General features: G+C 46.3%; 2 protein-coding genes across 2 annotated transcripts in view; both read left to right on the top strand.

Annotated features, from left to right (window-relative positions):
- The first annotated feature begins 1,182 nt into the window (after positions 1-1,182).
- The window catches only part of LOC120676197 (cytochrome P450 72A15-like), a 58,388-nt gene continuing 42,520 nt past the window's right edge, over positions 1,183-17,050 (top strand). The window contains exons 1-3 of the mRNA XM_039957428.1: positions 1,183-1,634; positions 2,840-3,060; positions 3,156-3,403. Coding sequence (XP_039813362.1) covers positions 1,325-1,634; positions 2,840-3,060; positions 3,156-3,403 — 779 coding nt within the window. The 5' untranslated portion in view covers positions 1,183-1,324. The remainder of the gene's footprint in view (positions 1,635-2,839; positions 3,061-3,155; positions 3,404-17,050) is intronic.
- Positions 12,410-13,720, top strand: LOC120676198 (cytochrome P450 CYP72A219-like). Its single transcript, XM_039957431.1, has 2 exons — positions 12,410-12,652; positions 13,091-13,720. Exons 1-2 carry the CDS (start codon positions 12,425-12,427, stop codon positions 13,517-13,519), a joined length of 657 nt encoding a protein of 218 aa, XP_039813365.1. The 5' UTR covers positions 12,410-12,424; the 3' UTR covers positions 13,520-13,720.

Below are 17,050 nucleotides of genomic sequence, written 5' to 3'. Positions count from 1 at the left end.
GCACCTGGAGGTGGTTTACCAAATTCTGAGATATCTAAAGGGAACCCTGGTAAGGGGTTGTGGTTTAGAGCAAACCGTCATCTGAATCTAGAAGGGTATTATGATGCTGATTGGGAAAGCAGTAGGGATGATCGAAGATCCACATCCAGATATTGTGTGTTTGTAGGTGGTAATCTTGTTTCATGGAGAAGCAAGAAGCAAGCTGTGGTATCAAGGTCTACTGCGGAGGCCGAACATAGAGCGATGGCCTTGGCTTTGTGTGAGATGATCTAGTTGAAAAGTCTTCTCAAGGAGCTTCGGGTATTGAAGAATGAGACTATGTTGCTTCATTGTGACAATGTAGCGGCAATCAACATAACAAATAATCCAATTCAGTTTGACCGAATGAAACATGTGGAGATTGATAGGTTCTTCATCAAGGAGAAGATAGATAGTGGTGCTCTAAGGCTGGAGTATGTCAAGTCTCGTGGTCAATTAGGTGATTGTCTCACAAAAGGTTTAGGTCCTAAGGATAATGAGTTGGTATGTAACAAGATAGGCATGTTGAATATCTTTAGCCCATCTTGAGGGGGAGTGTTGGTGTATTGTTGTAATCAGTAAATGTATAAGAACCATTGTGTAAAATGGAGGAGATAAAGAGAAGAGAAGGGCTATGGGGAGAAACAATCCAGCCATAAAATTTCCCAATTCCAACAAGTAGTTATACCTCTCAGCCCATATCTTTGCTAAAATGGGGCTGAACATGTGAGGTTCGTTCCAATATAAAAGCATAGACGGTGCACATGTATGCTGGCCTTATTTCGGTAACTTTTTGAGAACTGAGATATAAAAAACTGATTTGGCTCTGTTCGGTTGGCTGATAAGCCACGGCTGATTTGTGAGAGGCTATGCACTGTAGTGGCTGGTTACTGTAGCAGATACCTCCTATGGAAACGTGATTATCAATAAGCAAACATAATATGCCGGTACTGCAGCTACCTCGGTACCAGCCACCCACGGCTTATCACCAAGCCGAACAGGCTGTTTGATTTTAGGAACTGCTGCTGGTGGTAGAAATGAACTCTGCAATCCAAGACAGATGGTATATATCATGAATTGGTCAAGATCACTATGAAAGCAACCATGTTGAATTTTCGTCTATAAGCCAAGAAAAAGGCTTCAAGTCAAGAACGCAGAGTGGCCAAGACGCACGTTCCAGCTGAGCGCCTGAGCTCCATCATTTTAATATATTTAATTTATAGCACAACACACTGCTCCCAGTCGCACATCCCCTCATCCCACCCGACCTCTACTTTCTTCTTGCTTACCACTGCGCAAGAAGCTAATGGCGACTCGAGCTCTGCTGGCGCTGCGGGAGGCCTCCCCGTGGCAGGCCCTGGCCGGCGCGGCAGCGGCCGCAGTGCTGCTATGGCTGGTGGCCTGGACGCTGGAGTGGGCCTGGTGGACACCGCGGCAGCTCGACCGGGCCCTCCGGGCGCAGGGCCTCAGGGGCACCAGGTACCGGCTCTTCACCGGCGACGTGAGGGAGAACGCCCGGCGCAACCGAGAGGCGCGGACGAAGCCGCTGCCGCTCGGCTGCCACGACATCATCCCCCGCGTGCAGCCCATGTTCCACGACCTCGTAAAGGAGAACGGTAATTTCTATGTGCTCTCATTATTCTCCTCGGTAGAGAAACAAAAACCTTCATTTCAGTTTCACTTTAGTTACGTGAAATCTTACTATTACTTATTACTAATTGTAGTCTCCTTTGAACCCTCCACATGAAGCCACCTAAAATTCTAGAATCCTAGATAGATACTCTAAAGAAAATAGAAAAATCCTATAAATTCTCACAAAATTCAGAAACATTCGGTCATCAATCCAACAACTCTAATTATAATAATCATCAGATCTGTTATCTTTTCTAATAAATTACCTGTCTTTGCCATTATGAAAATAGACTAAAGTAACCCTCTAAATATGTATCTAAATTACCCACATCTGCCATTATAAAAATAAATTTAAAGTAACATCCTAATCTTTGTGCAAATTACCCACCTATGTCATTGTAAAAATAATTAAAACACGCCGCTAAATTGCATATAAAATTCTAAATTATTATTTCTATCATTATTGATATATTATTTATATAATTGTTTATGCAAAAATACTACCCAAGACATATGTCACCATGTATTCAGGGATGCTGGAAGAGATAATGAATACCTATTCACAAACTAATAGTTCAACTAAATATATATCGAATACATATGGAGATGTGATACAAAATGATATCTATTGTAACTAGATATGATAAATATATATTTTAGAGTGTGTGTTACAATATTTAATAGATGAAAAAGGGAGTGAGAGATAGATAATTATAATTATATGACCTCATTTTTATATTAATTCTAATTAGTCCGTGCTCCCGCACGGGTTGATAGGCTAGTTCTTTTTAATCGAGATAGCATGATTTGTCTTAGGATATTTCTATGATACAGCAGTTAAATCAGAAGTTGAGAACGTTTGGTTGGCCGTCGGCAAATTTGCCAACAATCACTTAGGTAGCATGCGCAAAATAGATTTATACGCCCGATGACAAGATTTATGCTGCAATCACTTCTCTTCTGACGACATGTGTATATGTAACAATGGTATACTTGTGTTGTACTGTTGTGTGTATTTGACAACTATCAAACTAGAGCACGCCTTTGAATAACACTTCCCGTGTGACAGTCAGTTTCTTTCCCCTTTTCTGTAGTCAACAAAAAGGGCTGTGACAGCTTTAGTGTAGGAAAATGATTTCGATGCAGTTTGTTGGTCTTCTTATGAGGTTACTTCAAACCTCAAATGCAGGGAAATTGTCTTTCTCTTGGTTTGGCCCTACGCCAAGGATGATGATTCCTGACCCGGAGTTAGTGAGAGAGATTTTGTCTAACAAGTTTGGCCACTTTGGCAAACCGAAGACAGCTCGTGTCTGGAAGTTGATATCCAACGGGCTTTTTAATCATGAAGGAGAGAAATGGGCAAAGCACAGGAGGATCCTCAATCCTGCTTTTCACCATGAGAAAATAAAGGTTATTTGAATTTTATTCTCATGACTTTATTTTTCTCAGTTTCGCAAGTCACATATTTGATAATATCTGTACTAACAAAGATGTGTCATTCACAGAGGATGTTGCCAGTATTTTCTACCTGCTGTGTCGAAATGGTTACAAGATGGGAAAATTTAATGTCGCATGAGGCGTCTTCTGAGATTGATGTCTGGCCTGAGTTCCAAAATCTTACTGGAGATGCCATCTCAAGAACTGCGTTTGGTAGCAGCTATCAGGAGGGTAGGAGAATTTTCCAGCTGCAAGGAGAGCAAGCTGAACGCCTTATACTACAGTCTTTCCAAACAATGTTTATCCCAGGCTATTGGTTCGTTCTTCCCCTCCAACATTAGCAAAACTCATGACAAATAAATTGCATAGCTGGGCATTCTCAAGGACCCCAAATTGTTTCCAGTATAGGAAGAGATACAGAAATTAGATTTCTCCGATCTATTCAAGAATATTGTGAACAATATCATCTTTTTCACTCCTATGATTCATTGGTCTAAGGGAATTGGGAGATAAATGATTAGGCAAAGTAATGCATCAACAAACAAGAATATTTTCTATTATACTTATAATGCTATTGAACATCTGCAGGTTCTTGCCCACCAAAAATAACAGAAGGATGAGACAAATTGATCGGGATATCTGCAAACTTCTGCGTGGAATAATTCAGAAAAGAGAGAAGGCTATCAAAAATGGTGAAACTAATAGCGATGACTTAGGAAACGGACGCTCACATCGCCCCCGCGCGGGCGACTCGAGCGGTGTAACGAACATGGCACCATTTATGTCATTTCGAGTGATTTTGGTGATCGTATGACAACACAATCAATGGGACTAATAGTTTTGTTAAAGTGAATATTTCTAGATCTCAAGGATGAAGTAAAAAGGCCATACAAAACAATACACGAAGAAAGAACTCAAAGAAACGCTGAATTGGATGAGTTCTGCAGAAAACAGGAGCACCGGAAGAACCGATGCATGTAGCATCGGTGCATCCGATGGTTGTCGGAAGTTCCGACGCCCTGGCATCGGTGCAAATCTGAGCACCAAATGGAGATCAAGCGAAGACCAAGTCAAGATAGCCAAGTCGCCGGTTGAACGGACGGCGTCAAGCTAGGCATCAGTGCATTGGATGTACTATGTTCCAGAGACGATGTCAAGCACGCAGGAGCCAAGTCTTCAGCACCGGTTGAACCGGTGGTGCATCGGAGCATAGCACCGGTGTAATAACGTCAGCAGGAGAGAAAGAGGCCAACGACTAGTTGAGTGCTGTGAGTGACCGGTTTAATTGACACACAGTCATCGGTTAAACCGGTGGTGTCGCAGACAGTGCGTCAGAAGCTCAATGACTACTTCGGGTCTGAGAGTGACCGGATGAACTGACGCCACCCCAGGCAGAGGCATCGATTCATCCGATGGTATGTTGTTTTCTGCTGACCGTTGGAGCAACGGCTACAAGACTTGGTGGCCTATATATACGCCTCACCTCAGCCATTTGAAGATTGCTGGAGTTGCTGGACATCCCACTCACACCCACTCACACCTCCAAGCCATCCATGAGCACAAAGATCAAATCCTTAGTCCTTAGCACAAGTTTTGTGAGTGTTAGTTCTAGGTTAGCTCTTGAGTGAGTGATCAAGTAAGGTTTAGATCCTTATGCTGTGGTTCTAGAGTGAACCAACATTATATCTTGGTGCGCCGGCCATCCTTGGAGCTTTGGTGGCTCGCCGGCAAGTATACGACCCTCCGGCTTGGTGTGGAGCGGCGTCAACGACATTGTGTGGGGGACGGAGACCTCTCCTTTGTAGACAATCTCTCTTAGTGTAGATCGGGATCAAGGTGACCGTGATTGTATTCACGGAAGAGACTTGATTGCCGGGAAGCGATACTCTTCGTGAGTGCATCAACAACGTGGACGTAGGGGCGTCTTTGTGGCAATCCGAACCACGGGATAAATCCTCGTGTCGAGAGTTCGGTTCCTCTCATCCATCTCTTTAAGCTTCCGCATTTCTTATTGCAATTTGTATGTCTTTACTTTCTTAGTGTAATATCTTGCTAGGATTGGCTATAAGTTGCAAAACTCTTTTGGGATGAGGGTTTCACACTAAGGTGAACCGTAGTTGCACATCTAGATAGCTTGTTTTAGTTTAAAGTTTTGTGCAAACTAGTTGGAGCCATAGGTTAAGGTTTTAATAGTGCCTAATTCACCACCTCCCCCTCTTAGGCTAGAGCACCCGATCGCTTTCAATTGGTATCAGAGCCGGGACTCACTTCTCTCACAAAGAAAGCCAATTCCATTGGTAAATTTGTGTTTACCGGATCATTAGATCGGTAGGCTTCACCGCCTAGTGAGTTAGCTCTTAGGGAGAAAGGATGGATCCTTTTAGAGCCGCTCCACGGTTCGACGGCACGGGCTTCCAACGTTGGAAGGTCTTGATGCAAGCCCATCTCCAAGCAACGGGATTAAACGTTTGAAGAGTTGTGAGTGAAGGTGTAAAAATAATGGTCAACAAGAGAAGCAATATGATGTCACCGCTAAATGCATAATCTTGTCTTCTCTTAGTGACAATGTGTTCAATCGTGTTTATTCTTGTAAAAATGCTAAAGCGCTATGGAAGACTATCATTGAGAACCATGAGGGCATAGAGGATGTTGCCAACGAAAGATATCATGTTCTCCTTGATAAGCTTAATAGCTTTAAGCAACTTGATGATGAGAATTCCGAATCAATGTACTCACGGTTGAATACTCTTGTGAATGAGATTAATCCTTAGGTGTGAAGCAAATTGAAGACTTGGAACTCATTCGCAAGATCCTTCACTCACTCCGAAGGCCGGACTATGATTTGGTGACCATAATTCTATATGAGAAAGAACTTGATACAATGACACCAAATTAAGTCCTCAACAAGGTGAACGCCCATGAGCTACGCAATGACATCAAGATAAAGACGCTATCTTCTTCACCAAAACATAGCACACTTGCATGCAAACACCTCAAGAAGTTGAAGAAGATGGCCATCAAAGATAGCTCAAGTGATGAGGAAGAGGAGGATGCAAGAAGCTCCTCAAATGATGAAAAAGAGCCAATGAACCCCAACCTCTACAAGCAAGTAAAGAAGATGAATAAATGCTTGAAGGAAATCAATTCAATGGGGTATATGGTCTTCCTCAAAGATGGGCATCACCATCAACTCATGAAGGTTGAGAAGAGGTTCAAGAAGAATAAGCAAAAGAAGGAGAAGAAGCACAAGCATGAATCATATGCCGTATTTGGTGAATGGGTAAGCAGTGGTGAAGAATCAAGTGCAAGTTCAAGTGATAAATCAAACAAGAAATTCACCACCCGCATGATTTCATCATCCAACACTTCCTTTATAGCCAAAGGTATGGATAGCGATGTAAGTGATGATGACTCCGACTCTCCTTCAATTGATGAACTTCTTGACCTTGTTCATGAGCACCAAAAAGTCATTAAGAAGCAATCGAAGGAAATCAAAAACCTAAGTGCTCTCAAAGATCTAAATGCTTCTCTAGCTACAAATTTTGAAGATTTGATGTGCAAATTCAAATTACTTAGCAAGGAGCATGAAGAGCTTAAATTAAAATTTGAGAGCATTAATGATACAAATGACTCTTTGGAAATGAAGCAAACTATCTCTTATGCAATTCCTATCTCTAGGGTAGATGCTTCAACTTCTTGCATTGATTTAATTGATGAATCTTGCTCTAACCCTTGCAATGAGAAATGCAATGAAAATATTGTTATATAATCATGTGATGATCTCATTGCCAAGGAGAATGATGAGCTCAAGTAAGAAGTGGAAAGGATCATGAAGGACTTGTATAGATTGAAGGGCAAAGGCATAAAGAGCAATGTCCAACCTTCTCAAGATAACCGTGAAGACATGGTGAAGAAACTTGAGAAGGAGTCCGCCATGACTTGCTCAAAGTGCCACAAAGAAGGCCACAAGTCCAACAAGTGTCCTCAACCAAGGAAGAAGCTTACAATCAAGAGTTCTCTCATCAACACCAAGCCCAACAGGAGGAACAAAAGTAATAGCACCACCTATGTGATCAAAAAGAAGACCAATGTCAACATGGTTGCTCACAATGTTGGGAAGAAGGAAAGGAGTTGGAACCACTCTATTTGGGTGCCCAAGGACATCATCACCAATATGAAGGGGCCTCGAATGGTGTGGGTTCCAAAGGAAACTTAAAGCCAAGGACGGCTTCGGGGGATTTGGAGGCTTAGCTTACAAGTTGAAGTGAAGGTTCAAGCCAAAACAAGCTAAGCTCACAATTTGGACATTCGTTGCCCAAGTCCCCCATAAGGTAATGGTAGCTAGATTTCAATTCAAGCATCATGTAGCTCCATTACTCTTGGTAAGATATTTGCATGTCTTGCATCTTCTAGTGTGATATATGGTGGGTTGCTTGTGTCATAATTCTAACCCATGAGCAACCTACATGGTTTGATGTGTGTAGAAAGCTACACAAGGTTACCCTTCATGGTACATGGATCTCATGAGGTATGTATTTCATATGTGTACCATGAACACAAGCTATAGGGTAAACTTCTCAATTGTGTCAAAATCAATGTGCATACATTTGCTTGGTGATTCAAATACTAAATGCACACATTTAGGGGGAGTTCACTCTATGGTTTGTGATTTTGAGACTATTGTGTTTGCAAGTTTATCTTTTGTAGTCTCACGATGGAATTAACACTCTAAGAGAATGTTATTCACGATCAATGTGAACAAACAACTCTATAAGAGTGATTAGATAGATTGTGCTTCATGCATATTGAGCCATGCTCTATTGAACTTAAATGCTCATATCTAAGTTCAAAGGCTATATGCTCATACATTTGCTTAACCTTGGTGTAACAAGTGCTCTTTGTTTAAAGACTTCATTTGTTGCAAGTCACTTTCAAATCGGTACATGCAAGGTAAACAAAGTTACCCCCCGGAGGTATGTAAGGTTCTAAACTCATTCAATTGGTATAATTGTCAATTTCTTATCTTTTTTAGAGCTATCTCCGTGCATGATATGATCTAAGCTTTCTTGTTGAATCTTTTAGTTGTACACTTGATTTTCACATTATCATGTTGTGTACACACTTGTGGAAAGTTTAGCTCATGTCATGCTGGTTTCATGATTTTGTGATCCACCATAGTAAATTTTCAATCGGTATCTTCATTGATATCGTACAATTGGATCATAAGTCATGAAACTAACTCCCTATGCTACTAATCTTCTCTTGAGCTATATTGTTTTGCAAGACCTTTTAGGTGATTTGATTCCAAAGGGGGAGAAATGTGGATCAAAGCAAGGCATATTCTCAACAAAGGGCATGTTCCCAACAAAGGGGGAGAGATGTTCCCAAGAAGGAAAAGTATATTCCAAAAGGGAAAAATGCCGACTGGATCAAGTCAACATGAGAGAAGAGTAGCAAATAGGGGGAGGAACAAAGGGGGAGTGTAAGTGGTTCAATTTGTCAATTCTTGCAAATTTTATGCTTGCTTTGATTGTGTTGTCATCAATCACCAAAAAGACGGAGATTGTAACGAACATGGCACCATTTATGCCATTTCGAGTGATTTTGGTGATCGTATGACAACGCAATCAATGGGACTAATGGTTTTGTTAAAGTGAACATTTCTAGATCCAAGGGATGAAGTAAAAAGGCCATACAAAACAATACACGAAGAAAGAACTCAAAGAAACGCTGAATTGGATGAGTTCTGCAGAAAACAGGAGCACCGGAAGAACCGATGCATGTAGCATCGGTGCATTCGATGGTTGTCGGAAGTTCCGACGCCCTGGCATCGGTGCAAATCTGAGAACCAAATGGAGATCAAGCAAAGACCAAGTCAAGATAGCCAAGTCACCGGTTGAACCGACGGCGTCAAGCTAGGCATCGGTGCATTGGATGTACTATGTTCCAGAGACGATGTCAAGCACGCAGGAGCCAAGCCTTCAGCATCGGTTGAACCGGTGGTGCATCCGAGCATAGTACCAGTGTAATGACGTCAGCAGGAGAGAAAGAGGCCAACGACTAGTTGAGTGCTGTGAGTGACCAGTTTAACCGACACACAGTCATCGGTTAAACCGGTGGTGTCGCAGACAGTGCGTCAGAAGCTCAACGGGTACTTCGGGTCTGAGAGTGACCGGATGAACCAACGCCACCCCAGACAGAGGCATCGGTTCATCCGATGGTATGCTGTTTTCTGCTGACCCTTGGAGCAACGGCTACAAGAGTTGGTGTCCTATATATACGCCTCACCCCGGCCATTTGAAGATTGCTGGAGTTGCTGAACATCTCACTCACACCCAAGAACACCTCCAAGCCATCCATGAGCACAAAGATCAAATCCTTAGTCCTTAGCATAAGCTTTGTGAGTGTTAGTGCTAGGTTAGCTCTTGAGTGAGTGAACAAGCAAGGTTTAGATCCTTGTGCTGTGGTTCTAGAGTGAACCAACATTGTATCTTGGTGCGCCGGCCATCCTTGGAGCTTTGGTGGCTCGCCGACAAGTCTACGACCCTCCGGCTTGGTGTGGAGCGGCGCCGACGACATTGTGCTGGGGACGGAGACCCCTCCTTTGTGGGCAATCTCTCTTAGTGAAGATCGGGATCAAGGTGACCGTGATTGTGTTCACGGAAGAAACTTGATTGCCAGGAAGCGATACTCTTCGTGAGTGCATCAACAACGTGGACGTAGGGGCGCCTTTGTGGCAATCCGAACCATGGGATAAATCCTCGTGTCGAGAGTTCGCTTCCTCTCATCCCTCTCTTTAAGATTCCGCATTTCTTATTGCAACTTGTATGCCTTTACTTTCTTAGTGTAGTATCTTGCTAGGATTTGCTATATGTTGCAAAACTCTTTTGGGATAAGGGTTTCACACTAAGGTGAACCGTAGTTGCACATCTAGATAGCTTGTTTTAGTTTAAAGTTTTGTGCAAACTAGTTGGAGCCATATGTTAAGGTTTTAATAGTGCCTAATTCACCCCCTTCCCCTCATAGGCTAGAGCACCCGATCGCTTTCAAGCGGCTCAGGCTCCCTCGCCCCCGCCCCCCACCATCGCGTCGTCCTGCCGCGTTGCCGCCCGAGCGGGCCGCCGGAAGCCCGTGCGGCCTGTGAGGAGGACGGCGGCGGGGCCCTTTCCTCTTTCTTCAGTGGATCCGGATGGGCGCGGCCGTCGGGGCCTCCGTGGTGGTTCGCCAGCGGGAGCAGCTCTCTGCGGCGAGGGTGGCCGGGGGGCCACAGATCCAGCTTGCCGGCGGCCGGATCAGTGGCTGTGCGCGGGCGGGGCTTCTCTTCGTGGCTTGGGCCGGCCATGGCGTGGGTGGTGCAGGCCGCTGGCTTCCCGGCGCAGATCCACCAGCCAGCGCCGAAGGGGATGATTTCGAAGTAGTTCCCGCGCAGGTCCCGCCGGGGTGGAAGCGCTCGGGGCGGAGCTCGAGCGGCACCTCCCACATGGCCGGGTCCCAACCGATGGCCCAAAGATGAGCAGGCGGGTGTTGGCCGGGACGCGGTAGCCCTCGACGTCGTCGCAGGTGTCGAGGAGAAGTGCGGCAGGCTAAGCGGCGTCGATGGGTGCAACCACATTGCCTCCTTGCTGATGGCCTGCAGGTGCGGGGGCGTGCAGCGGCATGGGGGCGTCCTGCGCTGGCCGCGCTTCGGCCGCGTCCGAGGTCGCGGCACCGGCTGCCGCGGCGAGGAGGGCGGCGCCGAGTGCAATGGCGCGCAGTGGTGCGCGTGACGAGGTACGTCCGCGGGTTCTGGCGGTGGCGTGGTGCTGCGGCCGGGGATGGCATGCCCGTGGCCTCCCCGATGGTTCTATTGAGGTGCGGCTGGGGGCGGCATGCTAGCCGGCAGTGGAGGGTGGCTGCGTGGAGGCAACGTGTTGAAGCGAGATAGCCGCGGCGCAGGGTGGCACGGCGGCAACACCGGCCCCGGGATTGCTACTGTGCTTTGCCAAGATGTGGGCACGCAACTGGGACGGGATTCTCCGGGCGAAAGCCTGCCGACGGCGATGACGACGGCGCCTGAGGGCATCGTTCCCGTGTTGGAGGCGTCATCTTGGAGCCCGTCCCTGTGGTGTTGTTTCTCTGGGCGAAAACCCTGTCCATTTGTGGGACGAGCGACGACGGCGCCATTGGCGTCGCTACCTTCTTGGAGGCGTCGTTGGAGACCCATCTTGGCTAGCCGGTGGATACAATGGCTTGGTTGGGCAGCTCGTTGCAAGTGGCAAGCTCAATGGGGGTTGTTGAATTCAGCGGTGGCGACTGAAATCATGTTAGAGATCAGGGGTTGTCGTATGCGCATTGGTTTTGGGCTGCTTGCAGCGGTCCGCGGCGGCTGGCATTGCCTGGCAATCGTCAGTTCGGCGTGGAACTGCGTCGAAGGACGGCGCTTGCGGCACCAACATCATGGGACAACTTGGCTTGCAGCGGACTACGGCGGGTTGTTCAGCCTTGCTCGGCGACTCCGGTGTGGTACATCGTCGGAAGACAGCGCTAGCGACAACTTGGTTTGCTACCATGGCGGCGGTGGCTGGTACGCGGGATTCGCAACGAGATGCTGTCGTCCGGAGGGCGTGGTTCAGCTGTTGACGGGGATCGTGGTAGTGGGGCATCATTGTTCTTCATCCTGGTGGCGACATTATAGACGAATCCGTGACTCGGAGTACTGTGGCGGAAGTGGCGAGGCCCCCGCATGCGGTGTCTTCGGCGAGGTGACGAGAGTGAGGAGGAGTCCAACGGCAGATGTGGCAAGGCCCCCGCGTGTTGTGTTTTCGTGGCGACGACTACGAGGCGGCCTGCATGCGGTCCGGGTTCGATGGTTTCCACCCTGCCAGATGATGTACGATGCTGCAATGGCACTATGGCAGCAGGTCCCGCATGGCGGTGGTCTTCTCGGTGCGGTGCTGTCCGTTCCTCTCGTTTCCCTATCGACTAAGGGCCATGACTCGACGGCGACTTCAGAAGATGAGAAAGGCTGTTAGCCGCAGCGGCTATGCTTCTTTTTTGCCTCCGTTGCCCAGTGTGTTTTCCGCGTCGATGTCACAATCCGACCGGACTGAGTTGTCTCATTTGAGACGTGGTGTGGCTTGTGTCGACGCCCCAATCCGACCAGCCTGAGTTTGAGTCGAGTTGAGTTTGCCGTGTGTTGAGGCCCCAATCCAACCCGCCAAGTTGTTACCGTGATATTTTTTTCTCAGGGACATAATCTTGTATTTTTTCTGCTATATCAATAGAAACGCACTCGTCGAGTGTTGTTCGTTCAAAAAAAAATAGCGATGACTTACTGGGCTTATTGATAGAGTCAAACATGAAAGAATCAAATGGAGAATTGAATATAGGAATGTCTACAGAAGATATAATTGAGGAATGCAAGCTATTTTACTTCGCAGGTATGGAGACAACATCAGTCCTGCTAACTTGGACTACAATCGTGCTAAGCATGCACCCAGAATGGCGAGAGCTGGCAAGAGAAGAAGTGTTGAATCACTTTGGAAGAGCTAGACCAGATTTTGATAGGTTGAGCCGCCTGAAGATTGTAAGTATGAGATCAGTGCACTTTTATTGTGAAATGCTCAAAGTTTAGGCCATTGAGAACGTTGGTAAATTTCATTACTTGGTTAGAGTGATGATAATAGAAGGATTTGATAATAATTCTGAAATATACTTTCTTTCCGTTCATTGAACTAATGATCATCATCACATCATTCTGTGGAAAATTACTGGTTAATATTACAAGGGCTTAAATCTTAGCAATGATAACATTAGCACCTAGCTTCTTTCAAAAAGAATATAACATTAGCACCTTGAATCATGGCTGACCATATGAATAGACTGAGAATGCTGGAGCAGAGTCAGCAGACCTAACCAATCCATGATCTTGAAGTAACCTTTCAGAGGACAACCAGGGTACCTGTTGTTTTTTCGTACTGTATATTTGGATTAGTGATCTTGACCTTCAGATTTGCTTCTGCAGGTAACAATGATTATTCTATACGAGGTCCTTAGGTTGTACCCACCAGTAATCTTTCTAAACAGAAGAGCTTACAAGGAAATTGAGCTCGGTGGGATCAAATACCCTGCTGGAGTAAACCTTCTGATGCCCCTTCTGTTCATTCACCATGATCCCACCATCTGGGGAAAAGATGCAAGCGAGTTCAACCCGGAGAGGTTTTCTGAGGGCATCTCTAATGCCAGCAAGTACCAGACCGCCTTCTTTCCATTCGGATGGGGACCCAGGATCTGCATCGGCCAAAATTTTGCATTACTTGAAGCGAAAATGGCGTTGTGCACCATTCTCCAGCGCTTCTCCTTTGAGCTATCGCCATCCTACACCCACGCACCATACACCGTGATAACCCTGCGCCCTGAGCACGGTGCTCAGGTCAAGCTGAAGAAGCTCTGATCATGATGATTATGCTGAGCTGTGAAACAACTATACCTATGATTAAGTATGTAGTTTAGAGCTTAATAAACAGAGTTTGTATGATTGTGTGAACAGATAAAATGTTCAACGGTAAAGTAGTAGCTCACCACTCACTGTGCCTATTTGTGAGGTGGTAACCTGGCTATGCTCTACTTGTGATCATTGAATTTTCAAGTCTAATGCTTTTTGAGCTTTTTGGGAGTCCAATAGAATTGGACCTTAAACACGTTTCTGTGTAGCTGCTGTTGTTCACTGACTGCAGGACTTCATCTTCTGCAGGTAGTGCCATGACCGGCCTAGTTTGACTTGACTGATTCTGATCTATATGAACTGCATATGAATGTAAGTAGTAGCTAGTTACACTTTTCTACAAAAGGCTAGCAGGCCTAAAGGTGTACGATTGCTATGGCTTTTGAGAAAACATGTCGATCACGTGGGTACTTGCATGAAACTTCTATGCAAAAATGCACTTCATTTACAAATACCAAAATGTTTTAATCAGAATACACATGTGCTCATCAGAGCTGGCGTACCTAGCCAGAACGCTGTGCCGCGGACGGAGTGTCAGGATGCTAAAGGCGCATGCACGTATTCTGGCGAGAGCTCGAACGCGAAGCGCTGCAGGACCATGCTGATGGCCAGCTTGGCCTCCAGCAGCGCGAAGTTCTGGCCGATGCTGATGCGCGGCCACCAGCTGAAGGGGATGAAGGCGCCCGGGTCGCTGCACGCCTTGGACACGCCCTCGGCGGACCTCCCCGGGTTGAACTCGCCGGGGTCGTGCCTCTCGTGCCCCCGGAGCAGGGTCGCGGTGGATGAACATGATGGGAACCACGAACATGACATCCGGCGGCCCGGCGGGTAAGTGACGCCTCCGAGCTTCGTCTGCTTGTGTGTCCGCCGGATAACGAACAGGGCTGGAGGGTACAGGCGTAGCACCTCGTACAGCACCATGGTCACCTGTTGTATCGAGTACAAAATCAAACAACAAAATTATGTTAAAAGTTGCAGTGTTTGACACAGCGACCCCACCCACCCACTCCGGTGACCATCCCAGTCCCACGGCACACACGTGGCCATGCGCGCACCCGGCCATGCTGGATCTAGCCACCACACCAGATCCCGCGGCCACTGACCCGTGGGCCCGTCTTGTAAGAGAAATAGAGAAGAAGGAGAGAGCTAGCGGCCTGAGCCAAGGAACCAGCCCGACAGTGAGTTGTAAGGAGAGAGAGCGAGAGAGAAGAGAGACCGATGCGTGGTCCATTCTTGGAAGTGAGAGAGTGGGAGAAAAAAATAAAGAGGAAGGGACGACTTGGGCCGAACTTGGTCTGTTTGTCGAGTCAGCCCACCAATTGAAGCCGTGAATATCCAGCCCGCAATAGAAGCTATTGGGCCAAGCCAAACCAATCTAGTTTCCCTTTTCGGCCTGTTTATGCACATAGCAATAGTCTTTACCTTTATCCTTTTTTCTTTAACCCAACTTGACACGGGCTTGACCAATCAGTTTCTCTTGAGTCACTGACCAATGGGACCCATTAACATACGAACCTCGCTAACCCCACGGGCCCCATGTTGATCCCTTTGATCGTTGACTTGGTCAGTGTTGACCGGTCAATGATTACGTTAGCAGGGCCCACTGTCGATGTCATCAAAGTACTAAACGCGTGCTGATATTTTGATGACATCAGCATGATGTGTGTCACACTCCAGTGCTGCCACGTGGCTAACTAATATGTTCTTCATTTTCTGTTAATCATCAATTTCATAAAATGATTTAACCTAAGAAAATTCATAATAAATTAACCGAACATCCGAAAATTATGAAATCAATTTCATATTTTTTCTAAAATCGTGATCTACCCTTTAGAGTAGGTTTTGTTGCGAGTTGAATCTTATTTGGATAGTTTTGTACATTTTTGCACTTTGGTTCCTATGTTTATACATAATTACGAATAGGTCCTTACGAGAAGGAGTTGACCGATGTCCCGAATGATCCGAAGGCCCAGGAGGACTACCCCGACGCCCAGGAGATTCAGGAGGACGCCCCGAATGACTAGAAGCCCCGAAGACTCAGGAAGACTATGAGTTGCCAGGTTCACACCCATCTCTGATTTCGGAAACCTATTAGGCATGACATGCTAGGTACGCTACCTCTTTACTTACTGTTATATTGAACCTGCATAGACTACTTGATTGTTTATCTCTTGATCACCTACTTTACCATTTATGAATGGTCGAGAGATCTTGCCTTGCTGTGTATGTGTAAATGCGGGATATTGTGATGATAGTCTTGGCGTAAGTGGAGATCCACATATGAGGAGTTGGTGATTAGGATTATCCAGCGGGAGTGAGCGAATTAACTTGGTCGTTTGATCAAGGGCTGGGGCGTGTGTTGGGACGTCCTGCGAGTACCTGTTGTGGGTACCAGTGTTCCCTGTGGGGAATCGATCCTTCGGGGTCCTTGATAGTTGAGGAGGCGTTGGAGGGGCAATACCTGTGATGGGTGCCAATCGCGGACCGTTGCGGCGGATACACACTTGTGACAAAGATGCTCGTTTTTGCAAGTAAGGACTGAGTTAGCTAGACCTGGTGATGGAACTATGATAGACGTGCACACCACTTATTCTTTATGAGGGAAGAATCGGTCCAAGCTAGTTACGTGCAGCACCAAGCCTGTAGGAGGATAGAGATCAGTGTAGGGGAAGGTCCAGTATTGGTGTGAAGGGATACTGGTCCTCACAAGCCCCAATACAGCAGGGTGAGGCTTCATAGTCCCGGAGCGACCTCTTGCGGGAGCACGCACCCAAACCCGGGAAATGTGGCGGAACCACCCAAAAGACTGGGCCCGAGTGCACTGATCTTCATTGCTAGGAAACTTTGACCCAATTCGGCATGCACTGGTAGTTCCTCGAGTGAAGCCTCGATAAAAGCCACGCTCCTCCAGGATTGCACAGACAACACCCACACAAAGGTGAGCCCAGAGATTACAACACAGATCATCTCATCCATCTCAGAGTTTGCAGCGGAAAGTAAATTTATTACAAAATCATGTTCAGAATAGTAAAGTACTACAGAGTTCCAAACTACTCAAATTATTCAAGTGTCATTGTTTTAGCGGAAGCAATAAAAGACGTCTAGCGAAACATGTGATGCATCGATAAAGCCCGTACGAAACACGTCACTCAGTGGGAGGGTGGTCAGCACCAGCTGAAGGACCATCCCACTCAACAGACCAGCCCAGAGGCAAAGTACATGGCCAAGTCAGACTCGCAATCAAATCCTTGAAGTTAGTACTTGAAAACAGTGCCACAAGTAAGGCTGAGTATACTAATACTCAGCAAGACTTACCCGTCACCGGATATACTATAGTCCGATAACTAGACATGCAAGACTTTTTGGTTTGTGGGGTTTGTTTTGCCAAAAACGCCACTAAGAGTTGATCCTTATTTTCATATTCTAATTTTGTCATATTCTAGTTGGATTAACCGTTCTAAATTTGCATCTAACTCTACT

Source organism: Panicum virgatum, chromosome 5N (assembly GCF_016808335.1).
Source record: "Panicum virgatum strain AP13 chromosome 5N, P.virgatum_v5, whole genome shotgun sequence".
Taxonomy (NCBI): Eukaryota; Viridiplantae; Streptophyta; class Magnoliopsida; order Poales; family Poaceae; genus Panicum; species Panicum virgatum.
This window is presented reverse-complemented; position numbering and strand designations above follow the sequence as displayed.

Bases quoted from the DNA above. Each gene is read 5' to 3' on its own strand.
- LOC120676198 (XM_039957431.1), top strand. From the start codon at position 12,425: ATGAAAGAATCAAATGGAGAATTGAATATAGGAATGTCTACAGAAGAT. The intron at 12,653-13,090 runs GTAAGTATGAGA...TTGCTTCTGCAG, and splicing joins GGTTGAGCCGCCTGAAGATT to GTAACAATGATTATTCTATA.